Here is a 23,180-nt window from a genome sequence, read left to right as displayed (position 1 = left end):
TCTGTCTAGTTGTAAGATTTGAAAAGGATCACATTATATAATGTTACATATATAGTATTACAAGTGTTAACTTGTCAACAAATTCAGTTGAGTATGTTTTCACAGTGCTGTCGGTAAGCTATGGCATTCGACAATAAACACACAATCACAATTCATGTAGAATACAATCACTGGTTTAATAAACATAAGGCTAAACATGTTTCCATAAGTGCTAAATTATCGTTTTCGGAAATATTTTAGACACTAAATACAAGTGAAGCTGTTTCTCGATTGTGATAACATTCTTTGTTGTCATTTGGTATATAGTCATATGATGGTGGTTAAATATTTGTGTTTTTCTTGATCTTGGTTAAACGTTTTTGTTGTACTTTAGTATACATGTAGAGTAGTGATAGTGGTTCAATATTAGTGACATGATACAAACAAGGGAGCGGAAACTAACAAGTATACAATATTTCATATAAACACTACAATTGATGGTGTTGCAATATATTATATAATAATTGTTTAAATATAAATTTACATATCATGTATAAATATATAATTCTATCAATATACAAATAATTAATAAATTACCATGACATCAATTGTTCAAGTGGTACTGAATGTGGTTAATCCCTGAATGTCACAGTACGCGTTTAAATGTAGACCACTCTCCATTGTTTGGTTTTTATAAACGTCTTTAACTTATTACCTTTTACTAAACGAGAATTTTGATCTTTTACCTTTACCAACAGAGACCATGTTTTTTAGCATTTAACATTAAGTGAATTGTAATTTTAGCGTTAGAAAAACAATTTAATTCCCTTTGAATCCATGTAAGAAACACTGTCAGAAGAGCTTACAAACTATTTCGTCAAATTCACTATCCGTAGATCTAACTTCTTTTTGCGTTCGTTGTTACTCTGTTTAATGACATTGTAATTGTCACAGCCATTCTTACACAAGGCAAAAAGCATGTTTCCAATAGCTTTTGATAAACCTTCATGTCAGGTCAATTAAACAAAAGCCTCTTACAGGTTTTGTATGACCGTAATGTAGTGTAAATGTCAACAGCATGAAAAACGAAACCGAAACGAAAGAACTGTCTAATTTTAATAAAACTTGACAAGCTTTCTTACATCGCACACATTTCTTTCATTACACACTTTTATCAATAATTATGTAAATATTTCGGAGAAGCAAGGATAAGATAAATTATGCATTTTATTTTTTTGGGCAATATTATCTAAATAAAACAATCAAGACACATATGACACAAACACAAATAAATGAAATATGCACCCCGACAAATTGTGACGATTTTTTTCGAATAATTAATAGTGATTACACGTAATATGTAGGAGTTACCTACTCCTGATGCAAATGGATTCTGAATTAGTTATTGACGTACGGTAGCTGTTTCAAGGTACATAAAGAATAAATAATTAAAACAACGTTGACGTTATAAAGAATAAATAATTAAAACAACGTTGACTTTATACTTCCTAATAAATATATAAATTGTTTTATTAAATATTGAAATGGAAATGAAACGAAACGGGGTTTAACGTTCTACTGTTCTGCTCCGATGTGCTATTGAAGACAGGCTTACGCTATACAGTGTGCTATGAGGGAAATTTTGCCTGGACTGCGGCACTGCGACCTACTCCTTTTTCGAATTCCATCTGCCAAGGGATCTTTATCGTGTACGCCAATTGTACACGGGACCCTGGTTTTACGTCTCATCTGAACGACTACATGTTGTCCCTCTGTCCTGCACCAATGACAAGAGGGAACCACGCCGACAAAATCACGATAAACTTTTTTGGTCAACGCAGGGATCGAACACGCGAACTCCAAGTTAGCGAACCAACGTCCCACTCACCTAGCCATCGTCGGTCCTCATACAGAAATGATACATCGAAATTAGTTAGCAATGTGAATGAGAAGTGATATCAGGTATTCCAGAAGGATTAAATATATCCTGCATCAAGTACTAAACATGAATTGCATGTGGTTTAATGTCTCGTCAACACAATATTTCTGTTATTTTGAGACAATTTTATCAGGACAGCGACGTTTCCGTCTATAGCTCTGTTATTTACAAGTTTGTGTACACAGGTGGGCCTCGGTTTTTCGTCCCAATTTGTAACTACGTGGAACCATAGCAATGTAAACTCCCCACTTGTATTTAGAGAAAGGGGTAGACGGAAGTTTTTCTGCTATATTGAAGATTCGTAATCAGTAAAGGCTCGTGCACACTAAATCAAGTTTCGTTAGTAATCGAATGTGGTGCACCAGAATTCCCGACGTAAGCGTTCTTCCCTGCATGAGTTGTTTTCTGTTTATACAAAACTAAATACTGTGCCTCCGCCAAAGGCTAAACAAATCATACCTGCTATCAAAACATGCATTTGGAAATATATAAGTCTGTCGACAGTTGATACGACAGATCTACTTTAAACCATAAAAGACAAAAGTTTCAGTCTAAATGTAAGAAGCTATCCCGTGGCCTCATTGGAGTTACCATCAGCTTCGGTTATTCCGTTAAAGTTTCGAAATTAACCCTTGTGGGTTCACGTTGTGAGAATCACATAGCAGGTATCATGGGGTCCATATGGACCCCAGTTATAATTCAAGTTTTTACGTACAGATATATTTGAATTAAAAGGCAGCGGTTTGGTTTTTATTTGCATTCATATTTGACATCTGAAAAACAACTAAATTATTATCCAAAAACATTTTAGTGGCATATGGAAAAGATTTAATAACTCTCACCAAATTGCTACTTTGTGTACTATGTGATAAAGAGGTTAAATGGCAATTCACGCTTGATACAAAAACCATTCAATATTTGGAATTCATCATTTAATGTTTGGTATTTCTAACATGCAGATGCTAAAAGAGGGAATACTCTGGCATACGCAATATGGTTTCAGGCAGCAAACACATTAGCAAAATCACTACTATGAGTTGTAAGTTAGGGGTCCGATTGGATCCCTTGTTCCCTTCAAGCGTTGGGCCTGATTTGCATGTGACATAACTCTGCATGTCAGAAGCATATGAATACCGATCTTATTGCTACGTGTAAAAATGTATTGGAGACAAAGTCACTAAATTTCAGAAAGTTGTACCCAGTAGTTGTTACAAAACACTATAAAACATGTGCATGGGGTCCACGGAGACTCCACGTGAACCGACAAGGGTTAAGGTCTCATTGGGAGAAACATTTTTTTTTAAAATCCTGCAGTTGAGCTTAAAGTATTATAGTATCAGAAAAGGATTGGCCTACAGACATGGGTCTACATTACATTTCTACTGTATTACAAAGAATGCATAAATATATATTAAAGTACAAGTACTTCTTTGTTTACGGTAGATAAATGCATAAATAAATAAAAAATACATCCAGGTAAAAATACTCACCACTTAACATCATTCTGACATACATTATATCATTTAACCTAGCTGTCTGCCCTCTATAGGTATCTTCAGATATTAATGAACGGGAAAAAGTGATGTCACTCAGAATAACTCGGGTCAATTACACCTGTTTACATTAAACCATAAAGGTATGGATGTCGTGGTCAGTTGATAAAATACATCATCTTGTGGCTGGTATAGACTGGAGTGCGTCCAGTTGTAACAATTCTAGCTTGTTATGAAGCTTATTGGTCATTCATCCCATATAGTAGGCGACAAGAGGAAGCATTTTAGTCCTTTCAATAAATTTTTATTTAATATCTAGATCTGAGAAAGATCACAAGTCTATGTCTATAAAAATACGCCCATCTCGAAAAGCCAACCTCAAATACTTCTTTAAACACATCTTTATGGCAGTTTTTTTTTGTTTTTGTTTTTTTGTAGTAGATGGTTCAATGGAACTTTATATAGAGGAGAACGTCCACAAGCCTATGTCTATCAAATTAAATCCATGTGGCAAAGTCAACCTCAAATGCTTGTGTTTGAAATATACCCTTATAGCAGTTTTGTCTTGTCGGCAATAAAGAGATCATTTTAATATAAGGTAGCACTGACAATTACAGATTCGTTTGTATGAATCAAATAATAAGTTGAAGATTTAATGTGATTGGAGTATGTCTGATGGAAGTTTGAAACATGATGGTATACATTTTTTTTCTAAACTTTTAGCAAATGCTAATACACGAAAAAGGTCTGCAATTACCACAATGTTTTGGATTACCGGGTGTTTTTTTTAAAATTTATATTAACATTACAAGTGGATCCAGATGGCAGCTCTTTACTCATGTAAATATTAGTGCAACTATTTCCCAGTCTATGTTACAATAATTGTAAAAGAAATGATTACCATTGGAAAATATACCCGTTTGTTTCGAAAAAAAAAAAGATTTTGCCTTTAACTCACTACGTAAGTGTAGTATAGGGGACATAACCCGAGTTAAATATTGCATGGTGACTTTCACTATTATTCTTTAAACAAGTATTAGATTGAATTTTCATATAAACCGGTTTTACGACCTCTTTAATAGAAATATGATCTATTTACTTTTTAGTAGCAGAAATATTACGTCAGTATTTACTTCCTTTTATGAAGTATTGAATATGTCAACAAATTGTATCAAGACTCTGCTGGCAGCCTTTGTGGGCGTTAAACTCCATTTCTCTCTCTCTCTCTCTATTTCGCTCTCGCTCTCTCTTTAGGTGTAATATTTAACCTCAACCTAATGTTACTTTTAAAAGAAATTTTCCACGACACAAGCGCTCTTGGTATCGGGTACATTATGTGAATGGAGAACTGGCCTCTGATGACTTACTGGATTATTATCCTAAATTTGATTTAGATTGTATGTGTAATATATTTCATCAGTTTCTGATTATCAAGATTGTAACCCAAACATATGAAATGGGGTTTAACGTCCCACTGCTCTGCACCATCCGCGCTAATGAAGACGGGCATACGCCATGCGGTGTGCTCTGAGGGACATTTGACCGCGGACAGCTCGGCTACGGTCTATAACTGGGATCTCGATATTTCGTTCCAGCCCAACGACTATACGCCGTTACTTTCCAGGCCCTTCGCCCTGCACCACTGACAAGGAAAACCACCCCGGAAAATCCGGGGGAGCCTCATCGGCAAACAGCGAGCCAGCGTCCTACATACCGAGCCACAGACAGAGATGTGCTAATAGCAACCTCCGTTTAAATGAACTAGTGAGGGGTGGGACGTATCAAATAACAAATTTGTTACGAAGTGTGATGCAAATTATGACAAACAGGTTTTATATGTTATAATAGGGTCACATCATCGAACCACGAACACAAAATATTTTAAGCATTTTCGTCAGCCAAGAGTTTGTCTCAACTTAATGAACCATGGCTGAATTCAGATTTGAAGTTTTCAGTGCCAAGACGTACGTAAGGTTTAGCTTGCCATTCTTACTATAATAGATATAAATAGATAATGAAAAATTAATATTATACTGAAAATTTCATAAAATATAATTTATTCTAAGCTAAATGTTCAAACCCATTAATATCACGGCCATCTGATCTATACAGTTTATTATGGAATTGTCATGTTAATGTATATCTAAATAATTAATTTATATAACATTTGAAGCCAGAAAAGCACATGTAAATAGACAGACATAACTCTTACATAATGCATCTTTGGTTGACAATACACAAATTTGTATTGAACTTAAACTTTATTACAGGCGAAACAAGATGTTGTTATAACCAAGAACATATATAAATAATATGCATTGTAAATTAAAGAAAAGTCGATAACAATACATGATTTATCATCGTTGTTAGAATTTGAAATAATGGGAAATACCAATAATAACGCTGTTAATATCTTCTACGGTGAGACTTAGGCGGGACAGCACAGCATAAAGTGGAATTTATCTTCAACAGCTCTCATATTATTACAACATTTAAAATTTTTAATCTCTTTCGGGTTTGTTATACATGTTTATCCTGATTTCAATATTAAGTTAGAGAAGACCACAACGAAAATGACAAATACTAAAGTTTATATTTTAATTGAATATTCGATTTAATGTAACCTTCAGGTTCCTGGTTAGTTTTATGTAATTTATAACATTGACATATTATAATATTCCTGGTAATATGTTTCTTTTATACGAAGTTCTCTTTGTGATATATTAGATACATCAAAAGCGTCTTGTTGATCACATATATACGGGCAACACCACATTATTGAAGTGTATTGAAATTCCGCTGCCCAATTTAGAGAACCATTTAACGGATATAGAATAGTATAATGAGGTCTTATTGTACAATATTTTGTACCAATGTCTCATTAATCTTATTTAACGGAGAATTAAAGGTTGACACATTCTTAATTCACCCTTCACCTAACATGGCAGCGACGGTGCAATTTATACCTACTTGTAAAACATATCTCATTCGGTCACTTTATCAATTGATGTGTCGTTATGAAAACCCCAAACTTTACAAACACAATTATAAACATACGAAACCATAATTTTATATAATTGACAATAGTCGTTTAAATTAAAATAAAAGTTGTTTTTAAAGGTAAAAGTGCACCCACTGATATAACTATATAATTAACTCGTGTTATAATACTGGTAAGTGATGATGATAGACTATAAATAGCTACAGGTATTTGCCTTCCTGGTTTATTTCACAGTACATTATGTTATGACATTTCAATAAAATAACAAAACATAAACATGGCTGTTTACCAAACTACGATCTTTGTATATTTTATATTAGCATTATCTTCAGGTAAGGTAATTCACACACTATTATGTGTATACGACTTATTTAGTAGGCTATATAACAGCAAGATATAATTACCTAGAAAACTGTGTTCTTATTCTTTATATAAGAATTATCGTCAGGTAAGATAAATCGTATACATTTACACAATCTTATATATACATGATTTATTAAGAAGGCAATAACCATTTTTTCGTCTCACAACGATAACATGGAGATGAGAAATAAACAGTAAAATATGACAACTGACTATAAACTATATTTGATTTATTAAAGATACATTATGGGAGATTAGATAAAGAGCTGGTAGTTCTTACTATAATAGTTAAACGCTAGATAATGTAAAGGCAATTTGCTGAAAATTTCAGTCAATTTGATCCACCCTGAACCGAATATTTAGCGATTGAATTTTGAGCCTAGCCTAGATCATCATTACTATGGTTGGTACAATAAAAAACAGTCTCGATAATCCATTTTTTGAATTAATCAGAAGCAACAGACCGGGTTCTAATCCAGTAAATATCACAGACTAGCGATGCCATCGAGAGTTGATTATTTTCTCAATAAGTTAATTAATGTCTAATTAATAATTTAGATAACATTTCAGGCCTAAAGAAAGACCTGCAATTTATAGGCAGATTTAGCTCTTGCAAATTGCATAATGTATGTTTAATTAACTGTGGGTTAAAATTCGTGAAAGCATAGGGTTACTAGTATGCTACTCTCGTTTAAAGTTATTTGATAATTGGTTTAGTATTATTCCATTTGTTATGTCATAATATATTTAGCAGTGTATTTATTTACTTTGTTGTTGGTTATAGGATACAGGTGTCCAAGTGCTGCAGGTAAATATAACATTGCAATATTCCATTTTCACAAATATAAACACTAATGTCTAGAACGATCCTTTGATAAATAAGTGTAATAACAGTAGCACCAATTCCAATTCTGAGTTCAATCTTAGTTATAGCACCTTACGGATAGGATGGTGATCTCCACTACGACCCAATTATTTTGGCCGATATCCACAATAAGTGTCTCTGGTTATTTTTTAAAGACATTATTAACACATCCAACATGATCACTAAATGCGTATGAGACACTATGCTACTATAATTGTAGAATAGACCTTAAAAGGCGAGAAAAGAAGTTGGTAGGGGATAATTCAAGAATTTGCCTAGTCTTCCAAATGGACAGCGACTAACAACAAATACAAACTAAATATGGATTCTCTCGTAATCAAGTCACGTGACAAACAAGGCTACTTAAAAATATATCCTTGTGACATGGGTTAGTCCTCGGAAGATTGCCATGTTTTCTGTTTTACGCTTTGGCATAATGGAAACCAATAAAATACAAATCAGTTTAGTCATAAAATGTTTTCTTTTTTCTTATTTCAGTTCCTTTAGTCAACATGTGTAGTAATGAAGTAAAGACGGGATCTACATTATATTTAGATATAAATATAAAACCTGCAGATAATATCAACAACTGTTCCTGTATACTACAGTTAATTAAACCTGGTACAGATACAGGACAGACTTACCCTGTTACCTTCACTCCTTTATATCCAAACCAAAACAACTGGTGTTATTATAGTTTAACTGTGACAGATGGAAGTTTAACAGAGATATATGATTGTACACACCGAATACCTTTAATACAATTTCAATTAACAGAAACAGTAGATATATTATTATATAAAGAACTAGGTCAGGGTGATCGAAATGTTACCAGATGTGTTAATATTGAAACAGGTACTTTTTTATATTAGTAAATATATACATGTAAAGAAATATTTACATCATATTTATAACTATTGCAATAACTAGTTTACTTATACGGGAAAAGTTATTTAAAGCTCAGATGTAGAGGTGGGGTTTAATTTTCATATATTGTTCTCTATAATTATGCTTAACTTGCTATATCTATCAAATTAGTTGTAACTTTAGTTTGTATTTTTAAATCAGTTTAATACAATAACAAACGTTATACAACATTCAATCATATCGTATTATGTTGATTATACATCATTGATGTAAGACGTCATAATATTGTTAAATATTGCACTGAGTATAAAATATTAAGGATGTGAAATGTGTATATTATATATGTGGGCAATTGTCTGAGGAATTCGTAAGATGATTGTACATTAAATTATACTAATTTCTATTCATTTTTTGGGGATCACGGTAGCTAGCCTGGAGGTCGGGTGTTCGGTCCCTGCATTGGAAAAGAAAGTTCATGAAGATTTTACGGCGTGGTTCCCCCTTGTCACACTGTAAATAATTTTTGTGTATTTTTACCGTAAATTTACTGGCAAATTTCTGCCAGTAAAATGATTGTATTTTAACATTGACTTGTAAATTTACACCTAAGCGGTAGATTTAGATTTACAAACACCATGTAAATTTACAGTGAGTGTAAAATAACTTCGATGTAAATTTACATAGTGCTTGTAAATTTACACTGTGGTTGTAAATTTACCTCAAAGTTATCTTACACCCACTGTAAATTTACACTGTGGTAGTAAATTTACCTCAGAGTTATTTTACACTCATTATAAATTTACGTGGTGTTTGTAAATATAAATCTACCGCTTAGGGGTACATTTACAAGCCAGTGTTAAAATACAGCGATTTTACTGGCAACTTTCTGCCAGTCATTTTACGGTTAAAATACAATTTAAAGTGTATATTTACTTGAAATATACTTTGAAAAGGTGACATTTTTATAGGAAATGTGTTTTTCCCCACTCGGCTAAGTAGCCCTAGGTTCGATCCTGGCAAACACTTAAAGGTTTTGCGGACCTTTCAGCCGAGCATGCAAAACATCATTCGATAATGGAAAGAATTAAATAAAATGACGTTTAACGTCCTACTGTTCTGCTTCTTACAATGGGAAGTGTGGGAGACATGACACGAAACAAAATGTTCCACACAACCCTATGTATGGCATATCACTGTGTTCATACGCCAGTTAGGTGCATTCAGATTTTAAATAACCTATTTCTCTAAAATAGGCTAATCTTACTGACATAACAGTAAATATTTCGCACAAAATTCGATATGTGGTCGAAGGGAAATAACTGATTTGAACACCATTTGACAGTAAATTTACAATTTGTTGTAAAAATACTATTTCAAATGACATTTCTTTTAATATACAGCTCACATAATGTAAACTGACATATGGTTGTATTTCTATATTACGTTTGATGTAATATTACATGTGGCCAAAGAGGGAATGCAGGGATCGAATACCCAACCTCCAGGCTAGCGAGCCAACGTCTTACCCACTTAGCCCTTGTGACCCCCTCATAAGTGGACTATAGACGAAAAGTAATAAAGCCTTCAAAGGTCTATCAATGTTAAAGTTCTAAAGAGATGTACAATTATACGTTTCCTGTAAATTGTACACATATATATCCCGTATTTAAACAAGTTTGAATAGTAGAATTACTCCATAAACAGTTAAAATACAACATACATGTACTTTTAACCAACATAGCTGTATCAATACAGATACACGTAATAAAAATACAGTTCTAACTTGTAAAACTACACTTGTATTGTTAAATTACCATTTTCTCTTACAGTAATCCCATGTTACCTCACTAATACAGTAAAATTATAGTATAAAAACATGCAGTGGTGTTATTACAGATTACATGTAATAAAAATACAGTTCTAACTTGTAAAACTATAATTTTATTGTTAATTTACCAATTTTTTACGGTTATCCCATGTTACCACACTAATACAGTAAATTTAAAGTATAAAAACATGCAGTGGTATTTTAACCGCGTTATGTTAAATAAATTACATATTTTTCACTGTAATTTTACATTTATTTTTAACAGTGCAGTGATGCAGGACGGAGGGCCTGACAAAGACAGCTGTCTAGTCGTTCGGATGATACGAAAAACCGAGGCCCGTGTGCACATTGGCGTGCACGTTAAAGATCCCTTGGCAGTTGGAATTTGATATAAGAATAGGCCGTAGTGCCTCTGTCCGGGCACAATTTCCCTCATAACACACTTCATGGCGTATGCCCGTCTTCATTAGCCTAGTTCGGAGCAGAACAGTAGGACGTTAAATCCCGTATCATTTCATTTCATATATTCATCTGTACACAAAATCGTTATGCTGGCAATACGAGTCAGACGATTTCATGTGGTAGAATTGCCCGCGGGTTTTGTGATTGGATATTTTGTAATGTTTGTTATGTCTAAATTAATAATAATATCATGAATATGGTGATTCCAGAAATCTTACATTTACAATATACAAACTATCCGAACACTAACATTGTATTTCGAATCTATATTCAATATATAATGTAATAGACAGGAGCTCTGAAAAAATTGTTAATTTTCAGCTGCTGGTAATTATTTTACTATATCCTGTTCATTACCCAACAATCAGTCACCACCGACAGTAACCACACCCTATGTCTCACCAGTAACCACTAGAGATACCAATGCACCAATGTTGACATCATCGATTACTTCCATCTCAACTATAGTTCAGGGTAATAAAACGCCCTCTCCTATAGGTGGAACCCAGACACCCTATGTCTCACCAGTAACCACTAGAGATACCAATGCACCAATGTTGACATCATCGATTACTTCCATCTCAACTATAGTTCAGGGTAATAAAACGCCCTCTCCTATAGGTGGAACCCAGACAGGCAGCAATGCACAAGAAACACAAGGTAAGCCAATATACATACATATACATCAAAACATTTATAATGATGGTATCTTATCACAAGGGACAATCTTGCACAGGTATAGATGTTACGTTTAGAATATTTATTTTCAGGTTGTGCATCTTTTCGGACAATAAGTATATAAATATACCATAATTTTCTTTGTCTTTGTCTATGTGTACTCATCAAAAAACCGTGGTATTATGTAGTCTAGAAAGATTACGTTTCACCCTGTTCCCAGGGCCCGCCACAGGGCCTTCCGGGCCCTGGGACAAGCAACTCGGCGAAAAGAGGGGTGTGGTTCTGTCCACCCGGGCTTGAACATTTTTTTTTTTTTTGAAAGATACGTGGTACATGGTCTCTAGCGTTATTTTTGGCGTATATCTGGGGTAACTGGTGGTCACTTTGTTTAAACACAGAAACTGAGATTTAACACAACATATGACATACCAGATACATGTTCTACGTTTTAATTTTAGTGATATAATAATAATCATGCAGATGTACAAGCGATTGACAGGAAATTTTAAGCAAGCAAAATGGAAAAACAAAACCCGTGACCATCAGACGCAAAATATCACATAAACTTTTCGTTTATTTTAATCAATACCCAAAATCATGTTGGACTGGATTCAAACGGTAGGGGGCCCGGGTACCCTTACGGTGACGGGGGCCTCAAGCGGAACGAGGACAGACCTGGGCGCGAAGGTCCGGGCAGGTAGCTTATAGTTTTTAACTCACCTATTTTTCCAAACATGTAGACTGACATAATCCGTTTCTAATCCTAAAAACGCCACAATTTAAAAAAAACCAAAACATTACTCGGCATACCTCCGACCCCTCACGGGCCCTGTCTATCCCATGTACGGCATCCGTCACTCCTCTCAGCTAATTGGGGCATTCGTTTCAACCCGAGGTTTAGAGTCTACAGGGTACGAACCCGATTTAGCTCGGTTCCTAGGGTGAAAAATCGTAAGTTACGCATCTATTTTGTTTCATTCTTTTCATACCGAATCCAATCAGTAATAGTTGGAATTGATTTTTTTTATGTCCATTCAATTCACTCTAGACATTTGAGTCCAGTATTGTACATTATTATTGCCATTTTCCAAGCATAATTGTCACGAAATGGCCAAAGTTAAGCTCCATCTCATTAAACGTGACAAAAATATGTGGATCAGACTAATCAAAATTCAAAGCCATCAAGATTTGTTGCAATTCGGTTCGCTTGAGGACGTTGACTAAACGTGAACTTATTACCCCTGTTATTAACCCCATTCCCGTGCTCTAACGTTGACGAATTTAAGATTTGATTTGACATAAATCAAAGTATACAAGTGTGCGGGTTGCCCAGCTAGATTAAACTCTTATATGATTTTATTACAAATGACCAGTTGCATGCTAACCACTGTTTCGCTGCAAGAAAATCGCCAATGCCGCATTTGTTGGACTACTTGTTTGTAAATAGATAGTTACATTTTATTACGTATAGTGTATTTTCCCATTTTCTATAATATTTTACAGTTGGAGCTATTATTGGTGGAGTATTAGGTGTTATATTGGTTATTGGCGGTGTTTTACTCGCTATATTAGTTTGGTATATTAAGATTATTAATAAAATATAATTATTCATTCTTCGTATTGCTTTTCGAATTTTTCGTTGTTATAAAATAGATATCTGCATCAATTGATTAGTTACCATTTAATGAACATTGTCGTTTAGACACATTTAAATATCGTAGTGTATTTAATAAATATTTTTTTCTCGTAGGAGATGTTATAGAGCTAAAATACCAGACGAGGACACAAATTACTCTTCTTTAGATCTACAAAATAATATCAATCCTGCGGACATGACGTATCAAAGTCTTCAAACTAATCTTTCTTCTAACCAACCCGCGGCATCTACCGCTGAAGTTTGTGAAAATCGTTCGACTAACAAAGCATTCTCTACTGATGAAGATCTTGCTTCAAATCAGCCAACATTCACAGATGAAACAGAAACAAATCACAGTCTTTCTTCTCCACCAACTTATGAAAATCAATCTAGACCCATTGGCCCAACAAATATAAACCCTGATCCAGGTGAACAAATACTAAACCATCAACATTATGAAAATCTTACTTCAAACGAACCAACACATAACCATTCAGATTATGAACGTCTTACTTCAAATCAACAAGCCTCCACAGATCATGTTTATGGGAGTCTTCACTCAGCAGAAAGTTGTTCGTCATCTCAACCGAGGTTTGCGGATTAAACCAATGAAAATATTAATAGTACTTCAGATGATGAACTAATAAACATCCAGATTATCAACACCTTACTGTAAAACAATTAACAGCAACAGACCGTGAATATAAACCGATTGCTAATATCTTAATTTGAAACAATCAGCAGCATAGATCATGAATTTAAATGTCCCCCATAAGCTTTGACAACAATAAGCTTGTTGTAACTCATGGCCCCATGAGACCCTGTTCATAATACTGTATATAGTTTGCCAGACAATAATATGACTGACATTATTTGATAATGATACAATCTTGCAATCTTATATTGCTGCAGTGCATTTCCAGTGGACTACTTCTAATTGCTAAAGGGTGGTAACCCCGAGATAATATTTCGTTCCATTTAGTGCGGGGCAGAGTGTATTTGTTCGGAAATAAAACAATGGTTAATATCTCATATAGAGAGGGCGGGGGGGGGGGTATAATTATAAGTTGATGAGCAATCACTGGAAACACAAATGAAATCCTCTGCTCAACCCTAGCAACTTTCAATTTTGTTTCTCTTCGAACAAACCTTGTCAGACATATCTATGAAAATTGTATTGTCGATAAACCAATACTAGATCATTCAGATTGTGAAAACGATACTTCAAACCAACTTTGAACTAATTTTGCTATCACTCATCTATATGCGACCCGTGTCGTGCTAAAATTATTATATTGTGGCCCAATTAATAATCCCAGAATGTGGTATAGATCATCCAAAGCACTCAATTACCAGTGTGTTCAATGGTCATGAATATCGGTTACACATATCGGCACTGCATGTTTAAGATGTTAGTTTTGGTTACTTATATTTTATTTGCATTCAATTGTAACAATATATGTTTTATAGGATTTAATAATGTAATATTTCTTAGGTTGCAGTAAAATGAAAATTAACCTACCCTTTTCTACCCTTAAAGTTTTGTGGTCCATTTTCAGAACTTAATGGGGCTTCTTTTTCACTTTTATTTATGAAACATCCACAACTGTGTCTGAATAAATAATGTATTATCGGTCATCAAATTGATTTAAATAATCGCATGTGTAACATACGCCCTTAATCAGATAGATGAATATTTCTTTTATTAAAATTCTAAACATCTATAACTGCCTTCATATAACTTCTATTCTAAGTCTGAAAGGAAAAATTACAAGTTATCTTCTACCAATTGACTTATTGATAATGAAAGAGTTGTTCCTGATCCGCTTTAATACGTTCGACAGATCTCGAAAACAAATATAGGCGCGCGAAAAGAAAGTCGTGAATAGAATATTTAACGAAGACTATCAATTGCCAACATGACTTCCAAATATTTAATCCGATAAATCAGGATTTCCTTTGTAGATGCGTCTTTGACTGAAGTCGAGTACCTATTTTTATGGAGAAATAAAGTCGTCAAGTATAATATCGGTGTGGAGAACAATAGCTGCAACGTTAAACTTTTCATAGTTATCATTCATAATTTTTTTAGTGAAATTGGGACGTATGCATTCGTTCTGGCAGTATCTGTCATCCAGATGTAAGATTCGTCGAATACTTTAGTACGGGACCCGAGTGACAAGATATCTATTTTCACCATTTACGTATCATACATATTTTGGTTTATTCCGTTGCTTCATTGTAATGTAATTCCCTGCTAGAGCATTTTCATCAGGCCCAATTGTTGTCCGTGAACGATTATGTTAGTGGCCCACCATTTTACCCGCTAAAATTCCAACACCAAATACCCATCCAAACCGGGCACACCAGTCAAACACGACATTTGGTTTCATAAAGTACACATAGGACGTGTTCACACGTAGCTCGACCAGTTTACTATTCAGCCCTATTGAACTTTAAGTGAACGGGTCCATGGTCCAACCTAAACAGGGAATGTTTACTTTTCCCAATAGCCAAAAGTTTCCAGACATACGCTAATTGGGATATCGGTCTTATTTGGATTTTAAAATAACAGAGAGATTTACTTGTCTTCATCAGATAATTAATATTTCTGTCGTATAATGACTTACTTACTTTTTCAAATATAAACCGACATTGACTATTGATGTACATGTTCTTGTTTATAACATTAAAAATTATTAGAAATCATGCTGATGCTACAAATATAAAAATATTTTGCTTTTATTATTATTATTATTATTATTATTATTAATGTGCTGAAATTTATGTAAATTGTATATGACGTTCATCTGAAAATAAAACTATATTATTAGTTTTAAAAAATATATATTGCTTCTTCACCAGATAAATAGTATAAGGTGAATTCCCCCCACCCCTCCCCACCGTCAAATATAAGTATACAGTGTTAAGAATATCGAACGCTACTGGAGCTGGGTTCGATTCCGGTAGGGAAAGTTCCTAGAGATTTTCCAGCATGGTTTCCTCTTGCCAGTGGTATATGACGTGTGACCTGAAAATCCTAAGACATTCTCTCCGTCATCACCGGGATTGAACGTGGACCTTCAATAGCAAGTAGTGAATTTAATCTTATAACGGATCGTATAGTAGGGGACACAACTCTGGAAAACGTAGTTGGACTAAGACTAGGAATGTAGTGCGAGTTATAAATAGACAATTTTTCCCTTAATTTTTTTCTCCCCTCTTCCTGCATTTTTGGGTTGACTTTTGGTCTAGAATTGGAGAAAAGGGATCAAATTTGCAATTTCATAGCAGTTTTGGGTCATACTGATGATATTACAGCGGAGGGATAGGTGGTGTAAAGTGTCCTTCTGCAGAGCAATCATTGTGTCGGAAGTGAGATTTTCACCCCATTCAACTTCAAATCCGCGTAGCAAAAAATCTAAATGGTCAACCCCCTATAAAATTATGATGAGGAGATTGCCAAATGTTGTCCCCATTGTGCCTATAAAGATTGGAACCAACGGAACGTTGAGTAAAAAGCTACAGTCTGTGATGTTACAGCCATTTAACATTGACGTCAATGGGCAAATAATTGCTAGTCTGAGTCCAGTTTATGATTGAAAAAATGTCGTCTCTGTCTACACATTCCTTTGACCAGCCCAACCAAAATCGCAAAATCGAAATGGCCAACCCGTTTCAGTATTTGTATATGATTGTGATATTGGGTGTCTTTGTGGTTATGAAGATTAAAGTCATCGGAATGTTCAAAAAATATATTACAGACCAAGATATGTCAAGGGTTTAACATTTACTAGTAAGCCCCCCCCCCCACCAGTACAACAAAATTGCCGAGAGGTCCAAGAAAAGGGGACCATTGACTTCATGGCAAGGTCCCCTGTGTCTGTGTCTAGTAGTAAGGTCAAGAGCCACACGTCACCCATCATATATTAGTGCACATAGACCAAGTTTCTTTTAAAACGCGCCATGCGCTGAATTCGGTGTCTGGATATTCGTTTGAGTTGGCTATGATGAGTGGATGCTGATATCAGTGGGTGATTAACCATTGTAGAACCACTTTCCAAATAGAATACTCCATCGGTATTGAAAGTACGTACGTATTAGTAATGAGTTCAGGAAAGCCGTGCCAAATAAATGTATGGTTTGAAGAAGCTTCCCATATTCGTTTTAAAATGTGTACCTCTGCTTTGCCACACGAAAATGGCAGATACTTACCGTATACAATACGTCCGTAACATGGCGGTTAATTTCTTACTATTCTCCACCAACCAGGTTAATGACGTTTGCTGTATTGTGTGAAACTTTGCCCGGACAGCGGCGCTGCGGCCAATTCCAATAGTCAGGGTTTCTTTTACGTGCACGCCTTGGTTTATCTTACCCTTTCGAAAGACTAGACGCGCTAGACCCCACCCCCCTTCCTGCACCATGACAAATGTGGAAACCTCCAGGAAATGTCGAGGAACTTTCAAAACCAACACCCGTGTTTCAAAGTAGAGAAGGCGGAAACGCCGCTGTCCGGGCAAAATGGCCCGTCATAGTAAACTGCATGACGTATGCCCGTCTTATCCAATTGCCTGAGATTTCGCTAGATTTGGGCAACGAAATCTTCGGTTCCAAAGGAAAGTGCTCTAAATCTCATCTACGGCAAAGTAATGTTCAAACTTTTCTAAGGACGGACCCTCCGGCGGCCGATACTTAATCTGCCCCTGGACACAAAATATTGTAACTATTGTCCCCAGTCAGAGCTTTGTCACTTACAATATTTTTATTGAAAACTATGCGAACTCCTGTTATAGAAATGGGTAGGTGACAATGGTAGCTAGAGGTATTTTCCTTCCTGGTTTAAATGATAGAAAGCAGGTATGCATACGACTGCTTACCCGAATTTGTTCTTATTGTTTACATCAATATCAGGTAAGAGAAACTACATTTATTTTATGATCAGTAGTGGAATACCGCGTTTTATCAGTGAAATAAAAGTGTTATTCCACTGGCTAGCAGTAGTCCATGTTGTTTTTACCTAAAATGATTGTAAAATCATAAAATAAATAGAACATTTGTCGTTTTGTCGTGAATAACATATTTTATTTCATCTCTAAGCAAGAAAACCTTTATATTTTTACCAAACTGTGTTATTGTTATTGTTTATATCAGTAACATCTCAAGGTAACTCACATATACATTCTCACTACCTTATATGTTGACTTATTTAGAGACAATCTTTTCTCTGTCTCAATGACGATTACACTATACTTGATAAATTAACAGTGAGGGTGAAAATATAGGACATGTCCTACTACCCTCATTTGTTCAGTATGATTTCATCTGTTGTATCATAATATAATATATTTAACAATGTATTATGTTACTAGTTTTAGTGTTAGCCTTAGGAAAGAGGTGTCCAAGTAACGGAGGTAAATATGACATTACAATATTCATCTTCACAAATACACACACTTTTCTGGAAACATACTTCCATGCAAAGGTGTTTTCTCTTCAGAATAATAGTAATATCGACAAATATATATTATTGATCAATACACCAGAATCCATATCAACAACAGTTCCGCGATCAAGCGATATTATTTCAAATAAAATAGGGAGAGAGAGAGGGTGTGTGTTTGAGAGAGAGAGAGAGAGAGAGCGAGAGAGAGAGAGAGAGAGAGATGGGTTTAACGTCCACTCGACACAAACTAGGTCATTTCGGGACTAACACATGGTTCTATTTAATTTCAATAATTCTCTTGCGCGTGGGAGGAAGCCGGGGGACCCGGAGAAAACCCACGAGGTTGGACAGGCGACCCTACTCCTTGTCACGTACAACTGGGGATTCGAAACAACGCCAATTGAATCAATGGCAGACCATATGATACAGCGCGCACGTGCTAACCATTCGGCCATACCCCCCCCCCCCCCCCAAATAAAATAGGACTGTGAAGTCCGCTATGATCCAACCGTTTGGGGCAATATCCAAATATACGAATACTATGGAAAAAAAAGAAGCAGACAAACGTTCATCTTTGACACGTTTTAAAATGTTTGTCAGTTTTAAAATGTTTGTCCTTAAATAGTGTACATTAGACGTGTTTATGATAAAAATTCAATTAGTTGAGCCGATATTACTTTCTTAAAATGTCACGGTATTCTTGAATGTATCCGTTAGAGAAAATACCAGTGACCACTGGGTTCTATGTTGTTCTTTAATAACCAAATTAAAAGAGATACAACTATAATTGGGTTTTACATGTTAGTTTGTCTCCTAACAATGTTTTTATACTAAGGAAAATTAACACACTTTGGCACGAGTGTAAAGCAATATATACAAATCAGTTTAATATTTTCCTATTTTTATTTCAGTTCCTGTGATCAACATGTGTAGCAATGAAGTAAAAACGGTATCTAGAGTATTGTTAGATATAAATATAAAACTTGAAGAAAATATCAACAACTGTACCTGTATACTACAATTCATACAACCTGATACAGAACAGACTTACCCTGTTGCCTTTACTCCTTTCTATCCAGACAACTACTGGTGTGATTATAGTTTAACTGTGGCAAATGGAAGACTAAGAGGAACATATGGTTGTACACAGGAACAACCAGTAACATATTTTGAATTAAAACCAAGAGAAACAGTGGATATGTTATTAAAGAAAAAATACAACCATAGTGATCAAGTTATTACCAGATGTATTAATATTCAATCAGGTATTAAAACTATTTCTGTTGATAATGGTAAATAGGTAAAGATATATATTTAAATTGATTGGAATATCAATGTCCCTGCTTATACATCTACAACCACTGTTATAATAACTATAGTTGATTTAAATGTGCAAAGTGATTTGAAGCCCAGGACAAGAATATACATATCTGGGTGGGGTTTTATTTTCATGACATGTTTCTCTATATAAGTGCTGAACTAGCTATATTTCAAATTAGGAAGACTTTGGTTTGTATGTTTTAATCAATTTAACACAATAACAAACCTTATACAACAGTCAATCAAATCGTACGTTTTATACATAAATTATTCTTGTATTATTATTGATTATACATCATTACCATAGTACAATGTAAAATATCATGATATTGTTCACCTTGTTCACTCTTCATTAATGCCTAGGTTGCATCGATAATTTTGAGCAGTGATTCTCAGCCACGGCACACAGATGTGCTGCGAGATCTTCCTAAGTGTGCCGCGGAATTTTGAACGTCACATTAAGAAAATGCGAAAAAAACACATGATCCCAATTGAGTAAATCCCATAAATCATAATAAAATATACCAAATATCTAAACACTAACATTCCATTCTGTATAATTCTTTTCAATATAGATGTAATACATAATGTAATTGAAAGTTGCTTGACCAAATTGTCGATTTTCAGGTGCTGATAGTTTTTTTACTGTATCCTGTTCATTACCCAACAATCAGTCACCACCGACAGTAACCACGACCTCTACTATCACTGATGTATATAAAACACCCTCACATGGACCCAAGACAGACAGCAATACACAAGAAAAACAGGGTAAGCAATTGGACATGCTCTAGTACAACACAATATTTATAGCTATGGAATCTTGTTTATGAAATGTATTGTTTGTTTTATCTGTGTCATTGTCTGCTAGCTAGGTCCTCTGTTTTCTAATGAAATCCATTTTGTTACTGCAGTTGGAACTGATTTGGAACTGATTTATCATTCATTATTTTTTGGTCTACTTTAGACTTTTGAGTACTGCATTGTATATGACGTGTGCAAAAATCTAACGACCCATTTTTGTGTCATTAAAGCAGAACCTACCGAAGTAAACCGGGTACCGCACGATAGTCGCTAAATGGCCAAATATTCTTTTGACCACAAAAACAGGTCCATTGAGATGAGATCAATTCTGTTTTTGGCTTAAACGTTTTTTCATTATCAATCAAGTACCTTCCCGCTAAAAGACATACCTTATCTGGAACGTTTTAGGATATTAACAGCATTGTAAGGTGTCTACCCAAGACACCTCCCACTCTCCCTCTCTCTCTCTCTCTCTCTCTCTCTCTCTCTCTTCCCTCTCTCACTCTCTCATGGTATCAAAATCTGTTGAAATTCGGTTCACTTGAAATTCTGTTCACTTGATGACTAAATGTGGATATATTGCCCCTGTAACCGACAATCTCTTCGTGCTCTGATAGTTCGACTAGTAATTTGGGGGTTTGTTGGTTCTTTATTCCATTTTGGAAAATTATTTATATTTCTGGATTTATGATTATACATTGTGAACTCCTTGTCATCAAAACCATAATGGACATACATGTGTCAAATGAATTCATATTTAATTTCATTACAAATAACCAGTTGCATTCTTACCTATGCAATGCTGACACAAAATCGCACATTCTTTGTAAATAGATGAGGTAATTGTACTTATAGATAAGTATGTTTCAAATTTTTATAATATTTTATAGTTGGCGCTATTATTGGTGGAGTGTTAGGTGTTATATTGGTCATTGGTGGCGTTGTACTCGCTATATTAGTTTGGTAAGATTATTAATACAAATACTAATATTAATGTATCAATTCTTCTTCGCGATTACTACTTTTAGAGATGGATACAAATAATGCTGTATTTAAGTCACATTTAATATCGTATTATTTAATAAATATTTTTCTCTTGTAGGAGGTGTTATAGAGCTAAAATACCAGAAGAAGATACAACATATTCTTCTTTAGATCTACAAAATAATATCAATCCAGCGGACGTGACGTATCAAGGTCTTCAAACTAATCTTTCTTCAAACGAACCCGCGGTAACTACCGTTGAAGTTTGTGAAAATCGTTCGACTAATCAAGTATTCTCTACCGAGGAAAACCGTGAAAGTCTTGCTTCAAATCAGCCAACATCTATAAGTCAAATTAACAATAATCGCATCTCAAATCAGCCAACAGACAACAATCTTTCTGCTACACCAACTTATGAAAACCAATCTAGACACATTAACCAAACCGATCTAAATCCTGATTCAGGTGAACAAATACTAAACCATCAACATTATGAAAATCTTACCAACACATAAGCATTCAGATTATGGACGTCTTTAGATCAAGGCGCATCTGTAAACTAGGGAAACAGAGCCTTGTTCGTCATTTCAACCGAAGTCCAAGGATTAAACCAATGACAATCTGACTTTATATGAAGAACTTCTAAATCTTCCAGATTTTGAACATTTTAATTTAAAACAATCAGCAACAATAGACCATGAATATTAAGAACATCTTACTTTAAACCAATCAGCAACAATATACAGTGACTATAAATGTTTCCCATAAACTTTTACAACTTAACAAAAATCTTCTTGTAACCCAACTTATAATTATTATTTCGGGTATTATCACCCTTTAGAAAATTATTGTTATTTTATTCTGGGCATTAGTCCACTAAAAATGAACTGCAACAAAATATGATTGCCAGATTGTATCGGCCATGACTCCAACTTGCCTCCAACAAACTCGGTTCTTAATACATACTGTGTATAGTTTGCCAGATATTTTATACCGATACTCCTGAAAATCTTATTTTAGATGACCCTATATTAAAGCCATACTTGAAACCAACTAGCTGAAAAACTTTGAAATAATTTTGCTATATCCCATCTTTTGCTTAACAACACTGTAAAAATTGTGAGCAATAAAATAAAATATGTGTTATTTGAGCATTAAGATCACTAAATGTTATATATTTATAGAGTGAGTTATCTGAATATTTGCCTGGTGGAAATTTGTAAAATTAAATTCACATCCCAAGCCCATTATCAACTCTCTAGACTATCGGAAGGTTGAGGTTTTCATCGCATTTAAAAGCGATTGCAAGATAATAATTTAATTAAAAAATGGATAATCCGAGACTTTGTGTATTATCGCAACAATGATAACAATGACACTCGAGACTACACTATTCTTCAAATGGCCATAACTCCACTCAGAATGAAGTAATTTGACTGAAATGTTCAATATATTCTATAACTGGCTTGATATAAGTAATTAAGAGCACACTGTTGAAAGGAAGACGTATAGGTA

At 34.6% G+C, this 23,180-nt stretch overlaps 2 protein-coding genes across 3 annotated transcripts; both read left to right on the top strand.

The window, feature by feature from the left end:
* The first annotated feature begins 8,147 nt into the window (after nucleotides 1-8,147).
* Nucleotides 8,148-14,123, top strand: LOC126811729 (uncharacterized). The gene is made up of 4 exons (XM_050537584.2): nucleotides 8,148-8,495; nucleotides 11,119-11,457; nucleotides 12,979-13,051; nucleotides 13,226-14,123. Exons 1-4 carry the CDS (start codon nucleotides 8,153-8,155, stop codon nucleotides 13,713-13,715), a joined length of 1,245 nt encoding a protein of 414 aa, XP_050393541.1. The 5' UTR covers nucleotides 8,148-8,152; the 3' UTR covers nucleotides 13,716-14,123.
* Nucleotides 14,124-17,917: 3,794 nt separating this feature from the next.
* Nucleotides 17,918-22,811, top strand: LOC126809870 (uncharacterized). 2 transcript variants are annotated; one of them, XM_050534710.2, is made up of 6 exons: nucleotides 17,918-18,025; nucleotides 18,484-18,525; nucleotides 19,469-19,822; nucleotides 20,505-20,648; nucleotides 21,572-21,644; nucleotides 21,784-22,811. In XM_050534710.2, the coding sequence occupies exons 1-6, from the start codon at nucleotides 17,974-17,976 to the stop codon at nucleotides 22,178-22,180; spliced, it is 1,062 nt and encodes a 353-aa protein (XP_050390667.1). In that variant the 5' UTR covers nucleotides 17,918-17,973; the 3' UTR covers nucleotides 22,181-22,811. The 2 variants fall into 2 exon arrangements, with proteins under 2 accessions (XP_050390667.1, XP_050390668.1); XM_050534711.2 differs by lacking the exon at nucleotides 17,918-18,025 and having other exon boundaries at nucleotides 18,439-18,525.
* The last annotated feature ends 369 nt before the right edge of the window (nucleotides 22,812-23,180 follow it).

Source organism: Patella vulgata, chromosome 2 (assembly GCF_932274485.2).
Source record: "Patella vulgata chromosome 2, xgPatVulg1.2, whole genome shotgun sequence".
NCBI classification, from domain to species: Eukaryota; Metazoa; Mollusca; class Gastropoda; family Patellidae; genus Patella; species Patella vulgata.
Note: the sequence above shows the minus strand (reverse complement) of the source record. Positions and strands in the feature narration are given on the sequence as shown.